Source organism: Strongylocentrotus purpuratus, unplaced genomic scaffold, assembly GCF_000002235.5.
Source record: "Strongylocentrotus purpuratus isolate Spur 01 unplaced genomic scaffold, Spur_5.0 spur5_scaffold_14, whole genome shotgun sequence".
Lineage (NCBI taxonomy): Eukaryota > Metazoa > Echinodermata > Echinoidea > Camarodonta > Strongylocentrotidae > Strongylocentrotus > Strongylocentrotus purpuratus.
Window position 1 is genome coordinate 5,835,757 of NW_022145599.1, and position 27,484 is coordinate 5,863,240.

At 39.0% G+C, this 27,484-nt stretch overlaps 1 protein-coding gene across 1 annotated transcript in view; it reads left to right on the forward strand.

Annotated features, from left to right (window-relative positions):
- The first annotated feature begins 13 nt into the window (after nt 1–13).
- Nucleotides 14–27,484, forward strand: part of LOC105445399 — a 32,467-nt gene continuing 4,996 nt past the window's right edge. Inside the window, exons 1-33 of the mRNA XM_030984962.1 lie at nt 14–687; nt 1,599–1,771; nt 2,365–2,499; nt 2,870–3,014; nt 3,685–3,881; nt 4,206–4,373; nt 6,759–6,906; nt 7,274–7,669; nt 8,979–9,101; nt 9,439–9,605; nt 10,046–10,196; nt 10,623–10,785; nt 11,238–11,476; nt 12,027–12,392; nt 12,874–13,305; nt 13,733–13,945; nt 16,487–16,574; nt 16,766–16,920; nt 17,125–17,169; nt 17,459–17,647; nt 18,139–18,297; nt 18,673–18,795; nt 19,259–19,411; nt 19,988–20,104; nt 20,947–21,063; nt 21,485–21,619; nt 22,418–22,534; nt 24,133–24,249; nt 24,565–24,676; nt 25,079–25,201; nt 25,626–25,697; nt 26,182–26,253; nt 27,292–27,363. Coding sequence (XP_030840822.1) covers nt 1,613–1,771; nt 2,365–2,499; nt 2,870–3,014; nt 3,685–3,881; nt 4,206–4,373; nt 6,759–6,906; nt 7,274–7,669; nt 8,979–9,101; nt 9,439–9,605; nt 10,046–10,196; nt 10,623–10,785; nt 11,238–11,476; nt 12,027–12,392; nt 12,874–13,305; nt 13,733–13,945; nt 16,487–16,574; nt 16,766–16,920; nt 17,125–17,169; nt 17,459–17,647; nt 18,139–18,297; nt 18,673–18,795; nt 19,259–19,411; nt 19,988–20,104; nt 20,947–21,063; nt 21,485–21,619; nt 22,418–22,534; nt 24,133–24,249; nt 24,565–24,676; nt 25,079–25,201; nt 25,626–25,697; nt 26,182–26,253; nt 27,292–27,363 — 5,168 coding nt within the window. The 5' untranslated portion in view covers nt 14–687; nt 1,599–1,612. The remainder of the gene's footprint in view (nt 688–1,598; nt 1,772–2,364; nt 2,500–2,869; nt 3,015–3,684; nt 3,882–4,205; nt 4,374–6,758; nt 6,907–7,273; nt 7,670–8,978; nt 9,102–9,438; nt 9,606–10,045; nt 10,197–10,622; nt 10,786–11,237; nt 11,477–12,026; nt 12,393–12,873; nt 13,306–13,732; nt 13,946–16,486; nt 16,575–16,765; nt 16,921–17,124; nt 17,170–17,458; nt 17,648–18,138; nt 18,298–18,672; nt 18,796–19,258; nt 19,412–19,987; nt 20,105–20,946; nt 21,064–21,484; nt 21,620–22,417; nt 22,535–24,132; nt 24,250–24,564; nt 24,677–25,078; nt 25,202–25,625; nt 25,698–26,181; nt 26,254–27,291; nt 27,364–27,484) is intronic.

Below are 27,484 nucleotides of genomic sequence, written 5' to 3' on the forward strand. Positions count from 1 at the left end.
AATTCATCAAATATGAAATACTCATAAAGATCAGTTTTACAAGGCAACATGCAGCACGCACCTCAAACAAGAGTCATGAGCCTGTGCCTACTTCATCCATTAACTGGATCTGAACAAATAAGCTCAGCATCCGTCTAATTCTAACCCAGACAATCATACTTTACCACATTGTCCCTTTGCTGAATACACAGAGCCTTTGGACTGATAAGCATCGAGTAAAGTCGTTTCATACGAAATTTTGTAGAAGTCATGTTCCTGTTCAAACACTGTACATATACTTTAATTCGTTTTGTCATAATCAGAGATCCTGTGTAATATTCCTAATAAGGCATGATGCGGTATCATAAAGTTCAATGGATTCAGAACTGATATATGGATTTATTTTAACCCAAGAAGTATAAAGTAAATCATTAGTTTATCAAACTATTACTCGTCTAATTCCTTTTTCCCCTCATTCAACAATAATTGTTTTCATTCTCCTTTGTCATCTTGCACATTTTCATCCTCCTTTCTTTTTCTATTTCTAATGATTTTCATTTCAGGAATTGTTTGCCAACGCGGAAGCCACATGCAGCACGACGATCTTCCTCCCTACACCTATCCGTGCGAGATGTCTACGAATACTACCCAAGACCTGGCAAAACAAGATATGTCTCTCTGTCGGGATCATCGGCTGTCTAGACAATGGTACGGGTATCTAATGAACGAGAGAGAAAGAGAGATAGAGAGAGAGAGAGAGAGAGAGAGAGAGAGAGAGGGGAGAAAGAGAGGGGGAAGGAGGGAGAAAAAGAGCGAAAGAGACAGAGGGGGAGGATTGGAGAGAAAGAGAGAGAGAAAGAGAGTTAAGGGGATAGTGAAGAGAGTTAGTGAGAGGGGGTGATACAAAGGGACAAAGGTGATAAAAAGTGTTTAAGGGAGAATGAAAATAACATTGGTATGGGAGACACTCCCTCATCAGGAAGGGTGCTCATGCATATTCATGTTCACGCCAGGAGGCGTTTCTTATTTTGTAATTCTGGTGTGGCCGTGCCTCCATACGACGTAAATTTGTTTTAAATATTCAAAAGAGTGAGAGTAAAGTAGAAAACCAAAGGGAAAGCTGAAAAGAGATTGAACACATTGACAGTAGCAGCATAAAAGAGGAGTATAAGGTTGAGAGAGGGAAGGAGAAAGAGGGCGCGAACAGCATATTTGGAAATATGAGATGTGTAGATGGGTGCTCTGTAGGAAATGCATCGTAAAATAGAAATCCTCATTTCCCGCAAAAAAAATGTAGGATTAATTTCCTTAGACACTGTCTTTCGTTTCTCTCTTTAGACATGCTAGATTACTTGTGTCTCCCTTACTACTATTCTTTTGATTCGGGTCGAAGAAATGCCATTCAACTCAAATTATTTATCGTCAGTCAAAAGGAAAGGACACCTTTGATCTATCATGATCATAGGCCTATGTAGAAGATTGTACGTGTTTGGTATGACTTTGTTACCACTGCTAATATTGAGTCTTTTTGAGTGACGGTTTTGAATATTCATATTATAGCATAATATGTCATTCACAAAATCAGTTTATTAAATGCAATTATTATCGCCTGATTTTAGATTGTGATGAGGTAATGGGACTTACCCTAAATCGTATCCATGACAACCAGATAGAGGCATCATCCTGGAACAGTGATGCGCTCCACCCTCCATCATCAGCCAGGGTAGGATACATCAAACAAGTCGGATATGGGTGGATCCCAGCACAATCATCTGCAGGTCAATGGATACAGGTAGGTACAATCCTTCATCATTCACATTTTTCGGCTTCCTTTGCGCACTGGCCATGCTGGAATACACTGGAATAAACTGTCTGGAAGCAATTGCAATTGGTGGATATTGTGGAGTTTGGTAAAGTTTTGTAAAATTTTGATCAAAATGGGAATAATTCGGCCGAGTCTTGCTGAATAATATCATATGCACTGGACACAGTCAAACTGACGTACAAAAGATGAGAAAGCTCACACATTTATCTTTTTTCTTTTATCTTGGCCAAAAGACATTTTGATCGTTTCCTCCATCTTGGGGTTCCCATATAACATATACTGTCACCAGAGTGTTGGCTCAGTCAGTAGAGCGTCCGCCTCAAAACCGGGAGGTCGTGGGTTCGATCCCCGGCCGCGTCATACCAAAAGACGTTAAAAGATGGGAGTTACTGCTACCTTGTTTGGCGTTCAACAATAAGGGATAGAGCAACGTCGATCTGGCGCTAATCAGTGGCTGCCGGGCTCACGATCAATAGGGCAAGAAGAATTTTCGTTTCGGTTTAATAAAATTTTGAGTGGACTAAAAGATTATTATTATAATTCCTTTCTTTTTCATTCAGATCAACTTCGGCAGTGAGAAGTTAGTTCAGGGCGTGGTCACTCAAGGGTGTCTAGATATCGAAGCATGGGTGAAGTCTTACACAATCTCGGATGGCCAAGATGACGCACAGTATCGCAACGACATCAGAACAGTGGTAAAATAGATCTTTTGTTATTAAACAGGAAAAGTTTGAAGAGGATTACATCATCTGACTAACTTAGTAACTTAGTCATTGTCTCTGATCGTTTAGGTAATAGTCAATTATTTTCTTGGTAGGAATCGGTTTTTTATGAGCTGAAATGTCAACTATTAAACAGATCACAAAGCTGTAAATGCACATGAATTATGAAACACTTAATTTCATGTTCGTTCTCTATTCCTTTGATTTGAGGCTCTGAATGCGGTTACACATTTTGATTTTCCCCATGATTATTTGTATATCATTTGTTTCCAGAATTTTGCTGAAACGGAACATACAAATTCATTGCACCATGTTATTGTAATGATCTCTTTCATTTCACAAGGTTTTTGAAGGCAACAGGGACATGACAACTCTTGTACGCAATGACCTGAATCCACCATTTGCGACCCTTCGTGTAAGAGTTCATCCGGTCACGTGGTATCGTGATATCTGCCTCCGTCTTGAGTTTATCGGATGCCAGAACAGAGGTGGGTCAATTATTTGAATTTGAAACCCTAATATAAGAAACATTGGCTCACACAATCGCAAAGACTTAGTATAGAACTCAATTCGAGACATTTTATTACCGTATTGAATTGCCTTAGTTTGATATTTGGATTATGTACCATGTCATTGTACTGCCCACATATTTCGAAACGTGGCGCACAAGGCATCAGAACTTACCTTACTTTGCAATCATGCTCCCTTTAGAACTCAAGGAAATGTGGACTCACTTTTATTAGCTCATGTCCCGAACAATAGTGTTAAGTTGATGATTCTTCCCTGGGTAAACAAAATTACGCTGACATTAAATAGTGGCAGGCGTTTCAAACAAGAAGATGTCCAATCTTTCGCTTTTTAGAATAAGTATTCGCAGGGAGGTGGAAGTTCTCCATGTAGAATTTTTGTTCCATTAACAAATAAAATTAAGCCTTTGTATCATAATCATATAGAATACGTCGTTGGCGCAAAACATGAATTACGATTATATAGCTTTGATGACCACTTACCTACTATTTGCTTTATTAGTAGATTTTTTACATTTCGGTCCGGGACGTAATGTCCGCCAATGAGTTTACATGAAGTAGCTGAATAATATTCCATACAAGAACACACACATACGTTTACAAGTTTTTCTGATCCCCACTTTTTTGTTAGTTTGTAACAACAGACTTGGAATGGAGTCTGGTCGCATCCCCAATAAAGCCATAACAGCTAGCACCTTCTATGTTGCTTCACCCGGACACCATGGCCGCCTGCATATTGAAGAGAGTGATTTACCTTCAATACCCTCAGTAGACGCTCGGCCGTTTTGGGGTGCAAGGGGCTCTCTTGCAAGGAATGACTGGCTACAGGTAACGAGAATACTATTGTTACGGTTTTTCAGATCAATCGGATGAGATAAAAATTAATAATAGATAAAACATAAATCTTATGCAGCAAGCACATTGCTACCATTGGAAATTGGTCAGAGTTTCTTGGACGTTGACATTCAACATTGATTCAAGTCTATTTGTCATTTTGAGAACACGACAACGTCCATTTTCCGTCAGAAATAGAGTCTGTGCAATTCTAAAAGTTGCAAACATGTTAAACACTTTGAAAATTACAAAAACAAATCATGAAAAAATAAGCTTAAGGCAAACATTAATTCAAAGCACATCTTCTAACATCTTAAGGTTGATTTATCGGAGCTCCATACCGTGACGGGTATCATCACCCAAGGTGCAGGCCTGAAGACTATTCTGAGTTGGGTCACCTCCTACCGACTGGTTTACTGGAGCATGCATAGTACCAATGAATCTGAGACATGGCGTTTCTACAAAGATATCGAGGGGAATGAAATGGTAAGAAGGGAATTAATTTAAAAGCGCCGTCTGGGAGACTCTTTATATTTTTATATTTTATTTTGAAACATAGTATAATGTGATGTTATACAGAGTGAGTCAGAAAAAATGTCCCACTTTTTAAAAGTTGTATTGTTTGAGGTATGAATATTCAATCATGGGTTTCATGATATGTCTTGATAGAGTTATCCTCCCAGTACATTTAGGTACCATTTTTATTTGAATCTCTGCATGCATGACTGAACATTAGACAATCTTTACAAGACTGCCAGATCTCACTTGCGCCAAGTTGCTGGGTGAGGAATAAAATAGTATTTTGAACAAAAACAGCCAGACAGACAAAAACACACACACACGCACACGCACATCCACACACTGACAAAAGACATAGCCAACGATTGATAATGTACCTACGTATTGAGATAGCACATTGGATTCATGAGCACTTCATTTTGATGATGATGATGATAATGATGAAGATTGAGATGATGACAATGATGATGATGATGATGATATGATGGTGGTAGTGGGAAAGATTGTCAGGGAAATGCCACTTAAACATTCAATGATCTTGATAAAAATGAATGCTTAATCAGAAAATGGGAAATTTTGAAACAATTGTTACCGTATGTGTTGTGTGTGTGTGTGTGTGCGTGTGTGTGTGCGTGCGTTTGTGTGTGCGTGTGTGTGTGTCTGTCTGTCTGACTGCCTTTTTTCAATGCACTGTTTTATTCCTCACCCAGTAACTTGGCACAAGAGAGATCTGTCAGTCTTGTAAAGATTGTCTGATGCAGAGATTCAAATGAAAATGGTACCTAAATGTACTGGGAGGATAACTCTATCAAGACATATTATGAAACCCATGATTAAATAATTCATACTTCAAACAAAACAACTTTTGAAAAGTGGGACATTTTTTCTGACTCACTCTGTATATAGAAGAAGAATGTCATATTATAGTATTAATGACTGCTTTGAGAGAAATAGTTGTTTTTATACGCTCAAGGGAAGGTTAGAATTGTGCTATTGCCCGAGGCGTGCAGAGGGCAATAGCCCAATTGTAACCTTCCCGAGAGCGTATAAAAACAACTATTTCTCGAATATTAAAGCAGTCATTAATACTTTTATATGCCGAAAACAAAAGAGTCAACTAATGACACCACCTTGGCCTTTCTCTAGTTTATCTGCACAGTTGTTTTTTATGAGTGTATCTTTGAGAGTAGACTAGATCTAGATTCTAGTCTAAGCAAGATATTTGTACAATGTTGGGGGTGGGCCGGCCCTGTGGGTAATATGGAGAAGAACCTGCGCTTTCATATGACACCTCACTTATTGAGTATCACCTTCAGGATCACAACAGATAAAGGTTTGAATCTCGAATTGAAAAAAAAAACTTCACTTTTTTTGAATGGTCGCGCAATGCACGTAGACTGCATAGCGACTGCATTGCGTGCAAACTCTATGAGAAGAATTTTAACACACAACATCGGGTGCGCGATCAGACACCCTGACAACTAGATCTATTTCGTCTAGAGTCTACGTCTATGCTTTTTCAGCAACTAAACGAACATGTTTATGGATAATTTCACGTACCCTTTTTGTTGTTCTTGCTGTCAGCGAGTCTTGCATTTGATAAGTTGAAATCTTGGGAGAGTTTCTTGAGCCATTTTTGTCTTGTTTGGAATTGTCTTGTCTTGTATGAAAATACCGACCAATTCTTCGCACACGTACGGTATCCTCGATCGCTCAAACCATTTGTTAACATGTAAACCTATGGGGTAACCATGGAGACTGAACTATTTTCCCGGTAACCATGGTTACTGGGATTTTAGAACTGTTTTAACCATGGTTACTGGGAATTTTACAGAAATAGTTAAAGTTTATGAATGCAATTTCGACCAATCAGATGGCTGGATTTCTTAAGTGAGGTATATAATACATGATGTAATTGGAAAAGACCGACTGGTTCCATCTGGTTAATCCTATTAATCTTCATAATTAACCATCTCGTTCTACAATACTTTCAATAATGGGACTTCTATATAGTATCCACATTGCATCATATTGATGCCAATTATGTTTTTTCATATTTCTTTTTCATATTTCTTTGTTGTTACAGGCTGAACTATGAATTAGTAAAGTGTTTAACTTAGGCTGACAGACAATGATATCTGTACAAGAGCCCATTATCATTATTTGTATTGTTATATTATTATTATTATTATTATCATTATTATTCGTAATAGTATTATCATTATTATTAGTAGTATTATTATTATTAAAATCTCAACAAATTAATGTATGAAATTGTACATAGTCTTTGAACAAGTTATTTTTGTCCGTACCTTTGACACTAAAAATGATACAAATTCTGATCCATTTCAGATTTTACCCGGGAACAGCGATCAGAATACTGAAGCGAAGAACACTCTTGATCGACCAATCATCACACGCCGTGTTCGTATCATGCCATATGAATGGTATAGTGCTAAAAAAAGAATGCGGGTTGAGATCATCGGCTGTCCGTTGATAGGTAGGCAGTCTAGCCCTTGTTTGATGCAAAATGTACACTTTCGACACTCATGGGTTACGTGAGACCCATCTTTCGTGAAATTGATTCTTTGGCCTTGATATAGCCAGTAAGATGAAAAGTGGTATATAGCAAAGCCTCAATATCGTTATAATAAAACATTCTTTTATTTATTCTCAGTATTGTTATTTAAACAGGGTTGCAGCTTCAGTAAAAAAATGCCGTCATTGAGGGCCCGTTCTTAATCTCGTTCATAACATATCATTTAAAACAAAAAATATGGAATACGTGCAACTTTCAAATATAAATCTGATCTTGTTACGCAGCGTATACAATGAAGATATTTTTTTTTAATCTACTCCAATCCTAGGTACTGGGAGGGTATGTGGATCCGAGAAAGGAGTGATCTTTAGTGGGAAATGTTACGGATCTGTAAGCAGCAACGCAGAAGGAGCGTGTAGCGACATCTTTGCTGAGGACAGCAAGCGAGCTACAGTCAAGTCATCAAACATCCAGACCCAGCTTTCAGATCATCGTTCTGAGCTCGTATTACAGAGCAAAACACAGTTGACAATAGGAGCTATGAAAGAAGGCGAGGAAGATTGGATGTGGGATGACGGTACTCCTGTCATCTATGAACAATTCCTCTACGCTCTGCCTGTCAGTACCGACGCATATTGTACGGCAATCGACGGACTTGCGGGGTTTAAGTGGACACAGTATGAATGTAAAAGTGCTCTTCTGCGTGGATCCCTCTGTGAAATAGGTAAGAAACTGATGGTAACTACTCCACCCCCTCCTCTTCCTCCTACTACTACTAGTTTTAAGACATTTCGCTGGAATTTAAGATATTGGCAAGATAATTTTAAGTAATTTTTCGGCCTGTTCATAGTGGGTCATAGTAGAAGTAGTAGTAGTATCAGCAGAAGTAGTAGTAGTAGCAGCAGAAGTAGTAGTAATAGTAGTAGTATTGATAGTATTAGTAGTACCTACTCTCTCTGAAAAAAAATCGAGTGATCACTGACGTCACTCCTCTGGAGAGTGAAAATGTAGTGAAAATGGAGTGAAAATGGAGTGAACATTGACTCTTTTCTTCTTAGAGAGCACTCTTAAATCAATCGATATTCACTCCTAAGCAAGTGATAACTGACTTCACTCCCAAGAAAGTGAAAATAGAGTTAAAAATCACCTTTTTTTTAGAAAGAGAGTACTACTATAAAAACTACTACTACTACTACTTCTACTGCTGATACTACTACTATATCTACTTCTTCTTCTACTACTTCTACTACTACTACTATACCACCACCACTACTACTACTACTACTACTACTACTACTACTCCTACTACTACTACTTCTACTACTACTATTACTACTATTATTACTACTACTTCTTCTAATACTACCACAACTACTATTACTACTTCTTCTTATACTACCACAACAACTACTAGTACTACTACTACTACTACTACTACTACTGCTACTACTACTACTACTACTACTACTACTCCTGATGCTGCTACTACTACCACCACTACTTCTGTCTACTACTGCCTGACAACCCCCCTTTTTTTTGGGGGGGGGGGGGGTCGGAGGTTCGTCCGGGAAATGAATCCGGGATCTTTTGCACACAAAATAGATTCTTTTAGAGTTATTTTTCCCATAAATATCTCAATTTTGAAGATTCAAAAATTATTCTTCATGATATTATAATACTAATATTAACAGCAATATCTTCTGCATTTCACAGCTCATATAATGTACTTTCAAAATTGCTTTAATATGTTTACTCATGCGCTTCAGTAATCGTAGTCATATGGAGCAGTGTCAAGTTCAAGGAATAATTCCCGCCAGTAACACTTTTACTACATCTGGGTCGAGAGTGCAAAATATAAATCAACGTCTTTGCAAAGGTTCTACACCGGAACTCGAATTTTCGACCAAGTTTATACAAAATACGACTCCGGCGTTTTTGAAATGGTCAATTTTATGTATTACAAAAAATGTAATATGCCCTTGAATACCGCTATACCTTTCCATTTCTGTCTTACTATCACAATATTTATGCAGATATAGATGAGTGTCTTAGCAGTGAAAATGGGTGCTCACATGAATGCGTAAACTATGATGGGGGCTACCACTGCGCATGCCCAGATGGTTACCGGTTAGACTCCTCTGGAAGAGAGTGTGTGGGTAAGTACAGGTTAAATGAGGCTAAACAGGTGCTTCCTTTTTACCAATGTTCTATTATATACATGTCAATCCGATGAAGCTGTATATAGTTTTATGAAGTTCCTTGAAGAATAGGCGTCAATCAATTTCCTTTTTGCGCGACTTTTTCAGTTTCGGGCAAACACATATAGAGAGAAAGGCTCCCTTGACTTATTAATTTCCTTACATGTCCTGTGCGTATCTCCCAGCACAAACAAACAAGACGGTTCAGATTCTGGGCATAGTACGTAAAAGAAAATTGTCTAGGAATCATTAAGATACTTATTATTCAAATAACTTCTTTTGATAATTCTCTCAGGCATATGCGAATATGTCATGAATCTTACAAGCAGCATTGCCCTAAATAAAGGATCATCATGCTTTTACGTCATGGAATCCGAAACGGTCACGTGGGCAGAAGCTACCAATCAATGCAGGGCAATTCAGAGTCGTCTACCCACTGTCAGCGATGAGAGCTTTATACAGGTACCCCGTTCATCATTAACCCTATAACTGAATCTTGTATTCATGATAAAATTGTTACATAAACCATTAACAAAATAATTGTTGGGTTTGTTTTGGAGGAACTAATCTATAGAAAAGTAAATTAATGAAACAGAACATTCAGAGTAATGGTATTATAACTTCTCAAAGACATGGGTGTGCTTATTAGTGGTGAGCACCGTTATTTCCGAGTCTCCCTCGATTTTTAAAACACCTTCTTCCTCTGTGGATATTGTAGATTGTAGTTGGCCTAGTGTTCGGCATTCTGGTAAACCTCTTGTCAATGTTCTAGGTTCGAATCTGATAGGCGTCTTTTGCGTGGTGACGAAATCGTTTCCAAACGTTCAAAATTTGATCAATACATGAAAGATATACAGTAAGGATTAAACCCGGCAACCATTCCGTTTCTAATCATGTTACAGGCTTTGAACGTGGCAAATGTAAGTGATACTTGGGTACAAGACGATCTTTTTGCTGCAAATGATCTCTGCCCTTCAATCATATGGAACGCGACTGAGATTATAATCGAATCGTCTGACTGTCATGATCAGAAACCATTCATCTGTGAGCGAGGTACGTAGGCAATTTTATTCTCGAAATATTGGTATCGTTCACAATGTTTCACCATTCACTAACCTGATCGCAAAGACTTTCGAAATATCAACAGAAAGCAAATTCAGTAGCGCTTTCCATCACCTATTAATTACAAAATTGCAATGACTTCTTACATAACCTAAACTTGATTTCTATGGGAGTATAGGCCTACAAAAGAGTATTGGAATTGAGTTGAGTTGATTCCTAGAAAGTCTATGCGATCATGTTCACTGTTTGTCACCTCTGATTATTTATTTTCACAGCAAATATAAACAACGAGATAAACACCAAGCTAATTAAATGTACAAGGGATTTAATTTTGTGTTTTCTGAAGACTGTATATGTATTGTAATCACATACAAGGTTTTCAAGATGAACAAATAATTGAATTTCTTTGCATTGTAGAATATGCTGATCTTCGTTGCCATGACTTTTGGTCTAATGACGTCACATCACACGTGACATCAGCTTCAGTAGGTCACATACAAGCGTTCAGTTACCCTCCATTCTACAACCAGCAATCAACATGTAACTTTCTGATTAAGGGACCTGAGAGTATGAAAGTCAGGTAAGGATCTTATCCGTTTTGTAATTCAAATGGACCATTCTCTCACACGTTTTTTGATAAAAAAATCTTTTCATATGAATATTCTATTAGAATTTTTCATTTGTGTGCGTTAAATTTGTATTGAATGTGGTCACAAAAGTTATATAAACTTAAGTGTTACCTTCATACTTTCTTTCGGAAAATCTGTTGCAAGAGTACGAAAAAGAAAAAAGGAGGAGGAGTAGGAGGAGAGAAAGAAGAATAAGGTAAAGGACGAGGAGAAGAAGAAGGAGAAAAAGAAAAAAGATGCCGAAGAACAATTTTTTTATAGATCCAGTGGAACAAATATAGCAGTAGAAGTATCATTTTAATTATCATAAGTGCTTGTAATTTTACTGCAATGATGTCTATTGCCTTTACTACCAACATCAATATTCTGAATTCAATATTATTTTTTTTTATGTTGTATCTAGACTTACCATCATAAAAATGATGTTGCGTCAAGATCTTCGCAATTCAAAATGCCAAGACACCCTTGGTGTTTTTGACGTCATCGGTAAGACCAATCAAACACGTGGTCAGTACTGCGGTGAACTTGATAACGTCGAGGTCATTAGCCAGTCCAATGTCGTATTCGTTGAACTCACCATGTGGTCGTTGACTGCCAATATGCCAAATGAACTTGGCTTTGAAGCCAGTTATGATATGGTCGGTAAGTCAAACTTCGAATCCTGTTTACAACTTTAGAACTGTAAGCACTAGGAGTTTCATGTATGTCTGCAAGTTGACATTTATTATTTTGACACTGAAATAATGTATGAAATGCAGAGGCATATCCAGTATATGGATGACCTGTCGTAGGCTCTACCCATCCAGTTGCTTGCATATAAGTTAAAGTTAAAAGAATTACATTAAATAGTTATGATACCTATGCATTAAGAATGACTAATAATTTAAGAAAATGCCTTACGTTATCCAAATATTTGTGGGAGCTAGAGCATGTTACCAGACATCTTTAGCTCTGATGGGCTAGTACCACATGCAGGATACCTTTGAAAGCCCCACACTTCGCTCCTATGTTTCCAAAGTCAAACCTCTCAACCATTTCCAAGTAATTGTGGTATACCTTCTTCAATAGCCTTCCTCAATGATGCCCAACGTTTCATGACTTCCAGTTATTCAACATTTGGTATATCCTAAAAGATATTTTGTGAAAACAATTGATTTAGGACTCTTTGAATCATTTTCTAATCCCACTGCAGACTGCACAGTTACAGATTGCAATGCTGTATGCGGTAAGACAGTCAGCTTTCATGGACCATCAGGCTCAATCCAGACCAATGATTTCCCGTCTATTATTCCACCATTCACCAGCTGTGAATTCAATATTACTGTTCGATCTGATCGCTACATCTCTCTTCATTTCAACGACTTCGAAATCGAGAGTGTCTCTGCGAACTGTATTGATCGTGTGTCAGTACGTACACCAACCGGTATCCTGAAACGCGCACTTTGTGGGAATAAGACCCAGCCTCTCATCATATCCAGCTCATCGACGGTCATCATCGCCTTGGACACATGGTTAGCGGGCAAATCAACTGGGTTCAATCTTGTCTACAACACAACAGGTACGTCATTCACCGCTACGCCACAGCCAGGAGGGAAGGGGGGGGGGGGGGGGGAGGTGCTACCTATCCTTTTCATGGTAGATTAAATTAAGATTAACAAGGCCATCGGTTAAGGGATATGCATGGGATGGAGTCCCCTCAAGTTTTGTTCATGTTTCTTTACTTCCAAACATACTTATAGGATAAACATGATTCTTTGGTAAAGAAGTCATTGTATTAAAACAAAAATGTAAATCATTAATAGGAATTTGTTAAAGCTATAACAATTAGTCATCATTGTCAATTATATAGCCACCACCCCCGTCTTTCTAGCTTATCAATGTAAATAGTATACATTACTATCGGGAGGTTAAAATGTAGAACAAATGGTATTTAGTGCTAATTCGGTACGGACTCATCCAGATCTTTCACAATTAGTACATTAATAAAAGTAGCTTCTCATGTACGTAGAGTATACATTTCCATTTTTCGTTTCTTTCAGAATTAGGAGGCTGTGGATTTGGTCGCGATACTTGTTCAGGTGTGGAGTACTGCACCCTTTCTGCTGCTGTGTTTGTCTCCGTCAACTACCCCTTTCCTTACGCGCCCAATTCACAATGCCGATGGAATATTGTCACGCATGAAGGCTCCTTCGTGACCGTAACGTTTACTCATTTCAATGTCGTCTCCGACATCAATGACCACGAGTGTACTCAAACAGACTACTTGGTTGTCTATGACGGGGTGAATGATAAAGATCCGATCTTGGGACGTTTCTGCAATTCAAACCCGCCCTCAAATGACGTCAGAAGCAGCCTGAATGTTGTAGTCATTGAGTTTGTTTCAGATGATGATCTCCAAGGAAATGGTTTTCATGCCGAGTACCATGCCACCTACACTGAGCTAGATGTAGACTCAACAACAAATGTTTCAGGTAAACTAACTTATAAACGAAAAACATGGTACTTCGTGACGATTTAGTTTGGAATTAGGAACTTTGTTACGCTACACTCGAAACAACAGAATGCATGCCAAATACTACTACCATCCCTCTAAAAATTTAAATGTGTAAAGCGGCTGAACGAAGATGTCTTGTCATTGCGAGGAGAAGAAAGTATCGAACTCAAAGCATTACCAAAATTTGCGACGTTTTAAGGATTCGATTTTTTTAATTCATTAATTTTTCACCCTCTTTTTACGATTAAAATAAAATTATATCCATAACGTTTTTATTGTCTGTGCAGTCAATATAGAAATATTAGTATCTTACATCAATATAGCCCTTTATATTATTAATTCAAATATCACGAAGTATATTTTCTTTCTTTATTTTTTTTCTTTCATTCAATTTACACAAATAGATTACACATGTCCCGGGGGATGGGAACTGTTTGGAAGTAAATGCTACCAGTTTACCTCACGCAATCAGACGATTCGCTGGAACGAAGCCTCGAAGATGTGCCAAAATATTGGCGCCTTTCTTGTCAGCATAAAAACCGCCAAAGAGATGAATTTGATCCATTACATGTTGACGTCATCATGGTTTACTGGCAACAACATGAAAACCTACATTGGTATTACTCGATTCTTGAAATTCTGGACTATACTGCTTGTTAATCTCATTACACAATAATTGTGACAGCAAAGTTACCATTTGACATTTATTTTTGTCCTTTGGACTTATCCTGGACAATATCCTCTAGGAATAAAACGAGACACCTGAATCCGTAAGACTCGACAAAGCCACCTAAACCGCTAGGACTCATTTCAGACACCTACAAAACTACAACCCCTAGGACCGTATAAGGACAATTACCCAATGGAATATCACCCCCCTGAAAACTACCCCCGGGGACAATTACCCCCCGGAGAATTTCCCCCCAAGGACAACTACCCCTGAGGACAATAAACCCCGAGGATAATCACCCCCGAGGACAATTACCCCCCCCCCTCCCCCTCCCCGAGGTCAGCTAGCCCAAGGACAACTGTCCACGGGTGTAGTTGTCCTAGGGGGGGGGCTATTATCCTCGAGGTTAATTGTCCTGGGAGGTAATTCTCCGGCGTAATTTTCTGGGGGGGGGGGTAATTATCCTCTGGGGTAATTTTCTGGGGGGTAAGTGTCCTTGGGGCTAGTTTGCCGGGGTAATTTTCCACGGGTGATTGCACAGGGGGTAATTGTCCTAGAACCCCTAGGACTGACCCTAGACACTTGAATCCCTAAGACTCACCCCAGCCACCTAAACCCTAGGAATCACACTGGAAATCTAAACATCTGGGACTCCTATGACTCATACTGGACACCTAGTACTCTAGGGGTTATCCAGGGCACCGTCACAAAGCCCTAGGACTCACACTGGACACCTAGGACTCAAGGAGTTATCAAGGGCACCATCACAAACCCCTAGGACTCACACTGGACACCTAGTACTCTAGGAGTTATCCAGGGCACCGTCACAAACCCCTAGGATTCATACTGGACACCTAGTACTCTAGGAGTTATCCAGGGCACCGTCACAAACTCCTAGGACTCATACTGGACACCTAGTACTCTAGGAGTTATCCAGGGCACCATCACAAACCCCTAGGACTCATACTGGACACCTAGTACTCTAGGAGTTATCCAGGGCACCGTCATAAACCCCTAGGACTCACACTGGACATCTAGGACTCAAGGAGTTATCAAGGGTACCATCCTAACCCCCTAGGACTCACACTGGACATCTAGTACTCTAGGAGTTATCGAGGGCACCATCACAAAACCCTAGGACTCATACTGGACACCTAGTACTCTAGGAGTTATCAAGGGCACCATCCTAACCCCCTAGGACTCACACTGGACACCTAGTACTCTAGGAGTTATCCAGGGCACCGTCATAAACCCCTATGAATCACACTGGACACCTAGTACTCTAGGAGTTATCCAGGGCACCGTCACAAAGCCCTAGGACTTACACTGGACACCTAGGACTCAAGGAGTTATCCAGGGCACCATCCTAACCCCCTAGGACTCACACTGGACACTTAGTACTCTAGGAGTTATCAAGGGCACCATCACAAACCCCTAGGACTCATACTGGACACCTAGTACTCTAGGAGTTATCCAGGGCACCGTCACAAAACCCTAGGACTCATACTGGACACCTAGTACTCTAGGAGTTATCCAGGGCACCATCCTAGCCCCCTAGGACTCACACTGGACACCTAGTACTCTAGGAGTTATCCAGGGCACCGTCATAAACCCCTAGGACTCACACTGGACATCTAGGACTCAAGGAGTTATCAAGGGCACCATCCTAACCCCTTAGGACTCACACTGGACATCTAGGACTCAAGGAGTTATCAAGGGCACCATCCTAACCCCCTAGGACTCACAATGGACACTTAGTACTCTAGGAGTTATCAAGGGCACCGTCACAAACTCCTAGGACTCATACTGGACACCTAGTACTCTAGGAGTTATCCAGGGCACCGTCACAAACCCCTAGGACTCATACTGGACACCTAGTACTCTAGGAGTTTTCCAGGGCACCATCATAAACCCCTAGGACTCACACTGGACATCTAGGACTCAAGGAGTTATCAAGGGCACCATCCTAACCCCCTAGGACTCACACTGGACACCTAGTACTCTAGGAGTTATCCAGGGCACCGTCACAAAGCCCTAGGACTCAGACTGGACACCTAGTACTCTAGGAGTTATCCAGAGCACCGTCATAAACCCCTAGGACTCATACTGGACACCTAGTACTCTAGGAGTTATCAAGGGCACCATCCTAACCCCCTCGGGATCACACTGGATACCTAAACATCTAGGACTCAACCGGATACCTAATTCTTACGAGTTATTCCGGTTATCTGATCCCCTAGGAGTCACCCTGGACACCTAAACTCTGAAATGTTGTACATTGGCTGCTAAAGAGAGCCCCACATACCCTAAAGACTGACAGTTTATTTCTAGAGGCAAACTGGGCTCCAAACGCAGATTACTTTTTATGCGGTGCTAGATACTAAACTATACAAACGTCTTGAAGCATTTCGAATGAAGTAAGAATAAAAGGGAATTTGAGTGAAAACGAATACAAATGACAAGATTTGTCATGCCTTTTTTGTTTCAGGTTTGACAGATAACGCCGAGGAAGGTCGCTTCAGATGGGAAGACGGCGGACCTCTAAGCTATGCAGACTGGTACATAGCACCGTCTAGGTAAACATTCTGATTGAGATATATATATATATAAATAAAAATGGGAGAGATGAATATGAAGGTGAAGATATAAGCAAACAAGAATAAAAAAATGGAGGAATGAAGCGAAGTTCAAGAATAATTACAAGTGATTCTATTATGTTATGTTATGTTTGCATTACATTGACAAATTTGTGTCTCAAACTCAACAGCTCTGATGAAAATGAAGACTCTCAACCGAATGGCCATGAGGAAGAAGATTGTACGATGATCAAATTGGAAAACCTACGATCCTCAGCGAATTGGCATGACATTTCATGTGCATCACGTGAAGCAAGTCAATTCATTTGCTCTCAACCCGCTCAGGGTAGGTTGACAAAACAACACAGTCTTGGCATGCATGTTCCCAGCAAATTCATGAGAGTGAGAAAGAGTTTATGATTGCAATAATGACATTAACTAAATAGGTAACATAATGTATGTGAGACATTATTGATGGGTTGGTGTTTCAGACTTATTGACGGGTATGTTCTTCAAGTTGACGCTCTGTATATCTGATAACCTTTTGCAGCTGATGAACTTGTCATTCCAAGCATTGGAGATTTATCAACGAAAGGTAATATTTTCATATCATTCTTCAAATGATTATACTTCATGAGTTATCTTTGCCTCAATTACACTCGATGGTCATAGTAATATTGCTTTATCTCTCACTTTCATGATTTTCCGCTCCATGCCTCTTCACCCCTTCCTTGATGTTATCTTGGCATTTATTCGAAAGTTACATTGAATGAAAATTGACCCTAAGCTTAACATTATTGTAGTGAGACATGGGAAAAACCAAAGCAGTAGCCTCTCAAAACGAATGTTTTGTTGGAATGTCTTTATATTTTTGTCTCTGACAGGTTGTTCATCTGGAAGCCTACGAATTGTTGACACATGCTTGTCTCTTACCCTCTTTGATCAACCCGCTCCATTGCCATGTCAGGCCATCCAGTCCTCCGTCCTCTTACCTCTACCACGTCTAATCTATGTTCTTGGTCTATTATGGCCGTTCACACTTGTACCAGTAGGCATGGTCATCGACATACAAGGTGTGCGCTACATACTATTAAACGTTTAACGAATCACCCGTTGTACTTAAATTGTTCCCCACATGACAGAGAAACACTCCATTTTACAGTGAAAAATACTATTCTGGGTAATTAAAATAAGAAGAGGAAGAAGAAGCAGAAAAACAGTATACAGTTTTATCATTAATAATGAATCGCATTTATAAAGAATTCTAAGAATACCGACCGTCTGGCCACAGCAGTTTTTTTCCTGTAAAAATATAAAAGCGCCTTAAAGTATTTACTATAAAAGATAATCACTCTACATGTATTTAGATTGTTCAGAAACACTAATAATCAAGCGATTACAGTAAGTTCTGAATGTGTTTAGACTTTTCAGAAACACTAATAATCAAGTGATTACAGTAAGTCCTGAATCTTTTGCTGATGGCAGTCATAGTTGTATGACTGCCATCAGCAAAAGATTCAGGACTTACTGTAATCATTTTTCATCTGACAATCTTGTTACCCAGGTGTATACAACGTTGACAACCAAACCCTGAGTCCACTGCGCCATGACGTCACGACTGAACCGTGTCACGTGATGGAATACAATGGTGATGATTGGCAGCTAGTTTACAGAGACTGCGCACTGGCTCATTATGGCAGCATGTGTTACTTTGTTGTGTCTGGTAGGCGATTGCTTATCGTTCCATTATCAGTGTTGTCAGCTTTTTAAAATTGTTATTACCTTGATGTCCTGCATAAGAGGATATGATTATCAGTTGCATAAGGTAAAAGATAAAGAAGTCAGCCTCGAGCATTGTCATTTGAAGAACATGATAAAAACTGATCATACGTTTTAGGAATTTGAGGAATACTGTTGGCATGTTTACGACAATGTTTGACATTCATTTTCACTATTATATTAAATTTTACAATTTAGCTTTTGCAGGTCCGTAATGAAGTGAATGTGTGCAAAGAGCACTTTAATGTACCAATATGGAATTTTAAAAAGAAAGAAAGAGTGAAAACAGTCATTGTATTTCTTATTTTTCCATTAACAGATCTTGTAAACATCTGTGGCGATGACATGTTTGAGTGTCTGAATGGAGAGTGTATTAGATCAGTTCATGTTTGTGACGGACGAGAAGAATGCACTGGAGGAGAAGACGAAAAGAACTGTGCAGGTTAGTAATGATAATACTTGTAACTCTTCAGCCCTTTTCATGATTATTTCGCTTCAAAACTTCGTCTGCGTCTTTCATTTCAACATCTTCTTTCTTTGATTGTGCTGCTTTCATTGGCAACATAAAACATGTAAAATATGTGATTTTCATAATGATAGTTTATGACTGTGATACAATCAACATCACATAAATCTCCGATATCCACTGAACCAACTCCTTGAATATGAACAGTTTTTTCATTATCAAATTGTGAACCCGAAATTCATGAATGCAAGCTGCTACGGAGAGAGAAGAAAGTGCAAAAGAAGGTAAGATAAGGATGTTTGTAAAGGGAAAGAAGAAAAATAAATCGAAAAAATAGAAATAAGTACCTAAGGGAAAAGAGCACTATGTTAATTACTGATTTGAAGCTATCATCAGCCTAACTTGGAATGTATTTTCTTAATTTGTTTGAAAATAACAGGTTCGGATTTATTAGGAAACACTGTGGATCCTGGTACCTTTCTATCCTGTCCTGAATCAAGTTTCCAATGTGATACGGGTCGATGTATCTCAGCTTCATTCTACTGTGACTATGTACCTCACTGCCAAGACAGGTCGGACGAGGAACATTGTGGTGAATATTAATTAGGATTCTCCACTTAGCTTTCCAAATAAATGAATAAAGAAAGAAAGAAAAAGCTAGCAAACTATACAACCAACCCACCAACCAAACAAACAAACAAACGACAAGGAAATGACTTCAGTTGTCTGATTATAGTATGAAGAATAAAACACCGAATTAGCATGACACTTTGTGACTAGACATCTATGTTATGAAGTAATCCCATTTGTAGCTCGGCCTTTAGGGTCAGTAATCATTTTTTTAATGGTAAACCTAAATCATTTCTTATTTCTTAAAGATAATGAAAGAAGGACCATGTCATTAAAGTCAACCATGAGAAGAAGCCGACAAAATGATTCATTAAAAAATGGGATAAAGGCTTTTAAGACAGTCTTACATTATTTCAAATATTTATCATTCGTCATACTAGCAACATCTCTCCTATTAGAAGTAACGAGAGATTACAGTTGATATATAATTCTTCATTCGAGTAGACTTCATCAGGGCATGTTTAAAGCACACCTTATTCAAATATCTGTAGCATGGCCCGATCTTTTTCCCATCCCTTCCTTTATATTCTTTTAATAGTTTATCCTCAATGTAAGGATGATGAATTTCAGTGTAGCAATGGACAATGTATCGAGGCATCTCAGCAGTGTGATATTACTCCAGATTGTGTGGATGGTAGTGATGAAGAACTGTGCAGTAAGTAGGATTCTTTTGTTCTTTTTTCTACCTTCTTATTTATCTTCTGTATTCCTTTTCTTTTTCCTCTTCTTCATTTGTTTCGTCCTTGTATTCCCTTCTTCTTTCATTGCCTCTCTCTCTCCTCATTCTCCTCCTACGCTCTTCCTTCTTCTTCCCCCTCTTCTTCATCCTACTCCTTTTCCTCCTCCTATTCCTCTTTTTCTTCTTCTTTTTCTTCTTCTTCTTCTCCTTCTCCTTCTTCTTCTTCTTCTTTTTCTTCTTCTTCTTCTCCTTCTCCTTCTTCTTCTTTTTCTTCTTCTTCTACTTCTTCTACTTCTTCTTCTTCTTCTTCTTCTTTTTCTTCTTCTTCTTCTCCTTCTTCTCCTTCTTCTTCTTCTTTTTCTTCTTCTTCTTCTCCTTCTTCTTCTTCTTCTTCTTCTCCTTCTTCTCCTTTTTCTTCTTCTTTTTCTTCTTCTTCTTCTCCTTCTTCTCCTTCTTCTTCTTCTTTTTCTTCTTCTTCTTCTTCTTCTTCTTCTTCTTCTTCTTCTTCTTCTTCTTCTTCTTCTTCTTCTTCTTTTTGTTTCGCTTCCCCCCGTCATAGCCGTCTGCTTCTGTATCATGCATTACAGCCTCCCTAAGATAACGTACTATAAATAGCATCTTCTTATTATGAAATAATTAATTAAGGCTCCAAACATATAATTTGCGGTTCGGGGAATATTATTTCTTTTTAAATATACTACATATTCATTATGTTTCCTTGCTATATATTTAAACCAATTTATAAACACAAGGTATACGTATGTTTAATGCGTTTTTCATGTTGGGATTATATTTTGTCCATGTGTTTCTCTATATAGAGTTCTGTTCTGGTGGAACATTTCAATGTTACGATGGTACATGTATCCCAGGTAGATCAGTATGTGATGGGAATAAAGACTGTCATGGACTTAACATGGAAGATGAACTATCGTGTGGTAAGAATAAAGATTAACCTTAGCAAGGGTTGATGAAAGTTGTTATTAACAATTGATATAAACTTTTGAAATAACTGCATAGGGTGGACAATAAAAAATCTGTTGTGAAACGAAGTGGCAATTAATTGTGGTGATAACAAGTTTTATATTTTAAAAACGCCCCTGGTCATTTCAAATTTAAAATGATTGAAAACTATATAATCTTAACCACAACAAAAATGAGTGTCAGGGTAGCATCAAACTTATTCAAATATGTGGTTGCTTGTAACAAATCATTTTCATTGTAATGAGTACAACCTTGTATAACATTTGAAATTTTATTCAAGATTCAAGATTCAAGATAATTTATTGTCATGTAAGTTATATTATTTTGATGAAACTGGACAATATAACTTGTAAATTGATGGCCTAACGTGTACAGAGTACAACAGGAGGGACGATACATTGAGATGTATGAACGGTGAGAATCTCGACTCAAGATGGCGCTGTCTCTATGACTTTGATGAGTATGGATTGCAACAAGGCTGCCGTGACGTCACCCATCTTCGTAATTGCGGTGAGATGAATAATTTGAAGCCAGGTCATGAGATGATGTTTATAGCTAAACGAAATCTATAAGGCACACTATGCGATCCGATTTCGGAAGAATCTACAATAGCATTTGATACGAACATTCAAACACGTAAAATCTGAATGACCCGCGATGATCTAAATAGTCATAAGATTTAGGGAAATCCGTATTTCAAGGGATCTCATCCTTCTTGGAAGATGAAAAGCTAAATCGGCTCAGAATCGTAGTGACGTCAGACCAGTAGTACGATTGCCTACGGTTTGAAACCGATCCAGATTTTATTCTAAATAGGAGAGTTCAATACACTAAAATTCCGGTCGCTAGTATTCTTATCATTATTCAGAAGCTTAATCAGAAAGAAGAGGTTTAATTGGATTTAGTGTCTAATGCAATTGCCATTTCATCGGAGATCAGATCGAAGGAAGATCGTTTAGTGTGCGATGTGCTTAAGATGTTCACTGGATTCTTACTTTCGATGTTCTCATTCAGCAAGTCGCTATTTGTTTATCGTACTGTGTAGAACCTTCTATGATAATCGTTGTGGTTCATTTCATCATAATGCTTAATATCATATTAACAATCAATCATTTAATATAGTGTAAAATTGAGATATTTCAAATGTTAATGTATGTGATCTGCGTGCGATAAAACTTGCATTGCAGCTATACTGCAGCATATTTTTGTGTGAAATATACAAATTTATTTTGTCCTTCGTGAGGAGGAGTCCTCTATACACGTATTACATAATTGGAAACTTATCTATCCATTATCTTGTCTGTGTAGGCGAAATTGAGTGTTTTGGAAACACTTTCAAGTGCGCAAATTCTTACTGCCTTCCTCTTCGGCGGCGTTGTGATGGTGTTGTGGATTGTCCAAATGGTGAAGACGAGTTTGGATGTGGTGAGCTGAGTATAATATGATGGACGGGTTCACTGTCTGATCGAGACATTTAAGAGAAGTTGTGCCTAGGTCACATTTGCCGCGGCGGCCGCGCGGTCTAAAATATATACGGTCAGTAGCAATTATAGGGCCGCCGCAGGATTCCCACGGTCACATTCGGTAGCGGTCACATATTGTGTTAGGGTAGCCGCACGGCGTATTTTGAATTTGTGGAGAGAGAAAACCTGCGGCTGCCGCACGGCCTTTTAAGTGATGACGCACGGCCGCCTTAGGGCGTCCCTGCGGCGGCCGTAGGTTTTTGACAAATACCAAGGCGCCCGCACGACCACCGTACGGGCGCCGTAGAGCCGCCTTTAGGCTGGCCTAGGGCGCCCGTGGAATTCCCTCAGCCACCGCAATTTGTTTGGCGCCTGCAAAAGTCAATTATAATTTAAAAGACCCTGGAGCAGCCGCACGGCAAACGCAAGGCCACCGTACACCCGACGTATAGTCGCCGTGGAACCGCTCTACGGCATGGCTACGGCGTGTCTAATCGCTACGGCGAACCTATACATGTAGACAGGCGCGGATCCAGGATTTCTCAGGGGAGGGGGCCCAACTTTTTTTTTTTTTTGCTCCCGAAAATTTGAAAACTCGCTCAGTGGGGGGGGGGGGGGGGGGGGGGGGGGGGGGGGGGGGGTACAGAGCACAATTTTTTTTTTTTTGCTCCCGAAAATTTGAAAAACGCGCCGGCCAAAAATTCGCTCAGTGGGGGGGGGGGGGGGGGGGGGGGGGTAGTGAGCACATTTTTTTTTTTTTTGATCCTCAAAAAAATTTCAATTTGCACCCCAACCCCCCAAAAAGGTAAAAATCACGTGATTTTACATGATTTTTTTCTCAAGGGGGGGGGGGGGGGGGGGGGGGGGGGCCCCCCCCCCCCCCCCCCCCCCCCCCCCCCCCCCCCCCCCCCTGGATCCGCCACTGCATGTAGAAGTGAAAACAGTTATAACTCCGCGTTATAATCCCACGGCGGCCCATACGGCCTGTAAAGATAGGGATACACCATAGGGTGACCAGACCCTGAGACCGCCGCAAATATCTCTCAATTTCGGGGGCGTACGGCCGCCGTATCCTAGCCGTAGAGCAAATGTGACCTAGGCATTAGACTACAATTGTGTTTGTATGGACGATAAATTAGTGCCTTTTGTAACTAATTCAGCTAAACTTACTGCAAAATTACGAGTTTCTGCGTTCAGTTTTACTTAAGAGTTAGCTTGTAATACACCAGTTAGGAATTAATTAGGGATCTAAGTGAGGTAAGGGAGGGGTAAACACAACATTTATTTTTCAGGGGAACGTGATAAACCTCACAGGCTCTCTCTAGGCTTTAAATCTATTTTGGAATCATGAAACCGGGTTTCATCTTCTCTTATAAATAATGGGCCATGGCAAACATGGCAAATGGAGATTAATATCTTGCCAAAGAACACCAGTGCCTAGCCAGGGCTGGAACCAACAACCTTCGCATCTCCAGTCAAGACAGTGTTCAGCTTACTGCAATCTCTTATTATCGTGCATTCTCACATGCATGTCTACGCACATGCATTGTTCCATGATAGAAACCTATTCCTGTCCTGGATTTCTACGATGCCACGGAGAGAGGTACTGTGTTACAGACGATCAGATCTGTGATGGGGTAAAGGACTGCCCTAATGGTGATGATGAGATGTTCTGTGGTAAGTTAGTAGAGAGAGAAAGAGAGAGATGAAGAGAAAGAGCGAGAGATCGAGAAAGACCGAAAGAACTAGAGAGAGGGAGAGATAATTCAGAAAGGAGACAGAGCGGGGGTAATGACGAACGAGGAGAGGAGGAGGCTAGCGAATTATTGTAACAATAATGTAATATAAGGCTAAGAGTGCAAGAAACTATAATGATTAAGAGTGACGCACTAAGAGTAAGTATGGTGAGAGAGAAAGCTTGTTTTAAAAAGCACGGGAGCCCCGTATCTATAATAGTTTGGTCAAATAACTTGTTCTACTCACTTGCTCTAGACATCGCTTGCCCCTCTGGATGTTCATGTGATGGTCTCAGTTTTGATTGTCGTTCGTTCGAGGTATGGACACCCGAGCTGGCTGCTAGTATCCCAACAGATGCCCGTAGATTGTGAGTATACAACCGAATTCTTCAAGATACTTCAATGGTATAATATGCCTCTGTTATTATATGCTAAGTACTTTCGTTTCCGAAATATGAAAATCCATATACATTTCATTAATCACAGCTTTTTCTCAAGCCTTGAAAATCGTTTCGGAGCCCAAGGTGTGTTACATTGCTTCATGAAATTGCCCCCCCCCCCCTCTCTAGAAGAACCTGTAGACTGTTTAGTGGAAACAGCAAACTTGCATGGATTTAAGAGTGTGAGGCTTCAGATTCCAAAATGATTTCAAGTATGAGTGATTGAGAAGTTACTGTGAGACTAGGTACAGAGTGGTTCAATATGATACGCTTCTTTCACCAATTACTTCTTCATGATATTTTCTTTATTGTGGGGGTATTATCATACAGAGTAATTGCAAATGCATCTGGCAGAGTTCGAGCCAAACGAGAAGCAGATCTGTACTGGAACCAGACAACGCTAGACGATGTCCTCTATCTCAATTTATCTTCTTACGTGCTACTACTTTCACTGTAAGTGCACAATTCGGTTTACTCCTTTGAAAGTTTTCAAATTTTGTAAACGGTTTTGCCCGAAATCTGATCAGTTTCATATTTGTTTAAACCTGATAATCTATGTACTGCCTTTTTGTCAGTAATAGTTCATCGGCATACGTGTCACATACGTGTCTTTATGTGTTTTACACATACCCCCGAGAAATCGCTCAGTGACACCTCTCCGTCACTTGTTTCCTAACTTTGCGTCTTTGTCAAATGAGTATAGTACAATGTGCAATCGCCCCTTTCCCCCAAACTTGCTTATAATATTTTCAACAAATTGACTGGTTTTCAAAATTTGGTTTCTTGTATTGAAAGTTCTATTATTTTTTAGCGCCTCAGATCGGCATGTTATTTGTAAACTATACCAATAAGAGTTGAACTATCCTTTTTTCAACAGTGATTTACCTGGTAATGGAATCGAATCGATTGCACCTGGGACATTTACTAGCCAACGTAATCTAAAGAAATTGTAAGTGTATCTTCTGTTTCGGAAAGTTTTTTTTATACAGTTTGACAATAATTTATCATATGGTTGCTCGTACTCAGGTTCAGGGGGAAATAGTGATGATTTGTTTATGTTCCTGATTCTCTAGCGAAATTAATTTTTCTATAATATTCCCGTTTGTAAAGTTGCGTATTAACTTGTGATACATTCCAATCTTAGTAGTATCAGGGTTGGAATATCACGCATGGTGTATCATCAAACATATAAACAAGCAAAGAAATAAACTGGCAATCTGATTTTGTTATCGGATGGAAATTGTTCACGATAAAACGTGAATTATAACATCTATATCCCATTTTTCATATGGCCACATTATGTTTACAATTATATGTCGCGTTAGTAGTGTGTATTCTAAGCTAATCTGTATTTTTAAAAATACAATTGATATCGGTATGAAAACACATAATTAAACATTGTTGTTTATATTGGCTTATTATTTATTTGACAGGGATCTTTCTAGGAATAATATTTGGATGTTGTATGCTGATACTTTTCTTGGATTGAATCGACTTAATGAACTGTAAGTTGAAGAAAAAAAAAGTATCAATATGCCATTTGTAACATTTGGTCAAAACACTTTTTTGTTTCATTGTGACTTCGATTGTCCCAGACACATTTGACGTTTTCATTTCACGAGGCTGATGTGTGTTTTACGGCATTAATCAGCGTATAGATCTCCCACTTTCAAAGAAGGAGGTCCACAGCTATTTTGTCATACACATTAGCATTAGCTTCAAGTTGAGACAGACATTAAAGTGCTCCAAATAAAACTTGTGACAGATTTATGTTATGCCGCTGGTAGAATCAATGCCCATCTCAAAAAAAAAAATACTTGCCATCATGTTCTTGCTCTTTTTGTTTCAACTATCTCAAGGATTTTATGCGCTCCCTATTTCGTGCTTGATCTCTACAACTTTCCTTTTCTCTCCTCTCCTTCCCTCCAAACGCAGCCCACATTTTGTTCCTTTTTTTTCCTTCTTTTTTCTGTTCTTTCTGCGTCATGTAATTTGTCACGTCTTCTTGTTTACAGTCATTACGTGTTTTAATAAGTGTTCTCTGTTGGCCACTATTCTTCTTTCATTGATTATGTATTCCATATTTTGTTCACACTCATTATTATCTGAGGGGTCCACAATTTACAAGCTTTGATTTTCAGTGGACCTCTCCATTTCCTCAAAATATAAATGCAGTTAAATTTTAAAATTCATTTTTTGTCTTACTAAAATGTATAAATTATTATTAAGATTTGTTTATTACAAATGTAACTATGTTTTGTATACATTTTACATTGTATTCGTTATTATGTATTATATCTTGTTGGAAATTTAAAAAAATAAAAATGAAATGAAATGCAAAAGTTAAACATTATGTATGCAGTATGTATGTACATGTATATTTGAACAGGAATATTCCAATAGTTCGATTGATATTGAAATTATTTTAATCATTTAGTGTCCTCAACTGAAAACATATGGCTATTCAATAATAGTTGTCAGTCCTTGTCATGTGAGAGCCAATTCATCACTTCTTCATTCCGCTAATCAAAACAAAATTTCAGGGACCTGTCGGCAAACCCATTGATGATCCTACAACCTGGTGCCTTCAATTCTCTCACCAGTCTACCGTTCTTGTAAGTTTGACAAGGTTTAGTCATCATCTTTTATGATCTTCATTTGTATGTAGACATACATGATCATTTCACCTTTCGTCCAGAAGTAACTAATTTGCATATGGATTTAATGGTTAATTAT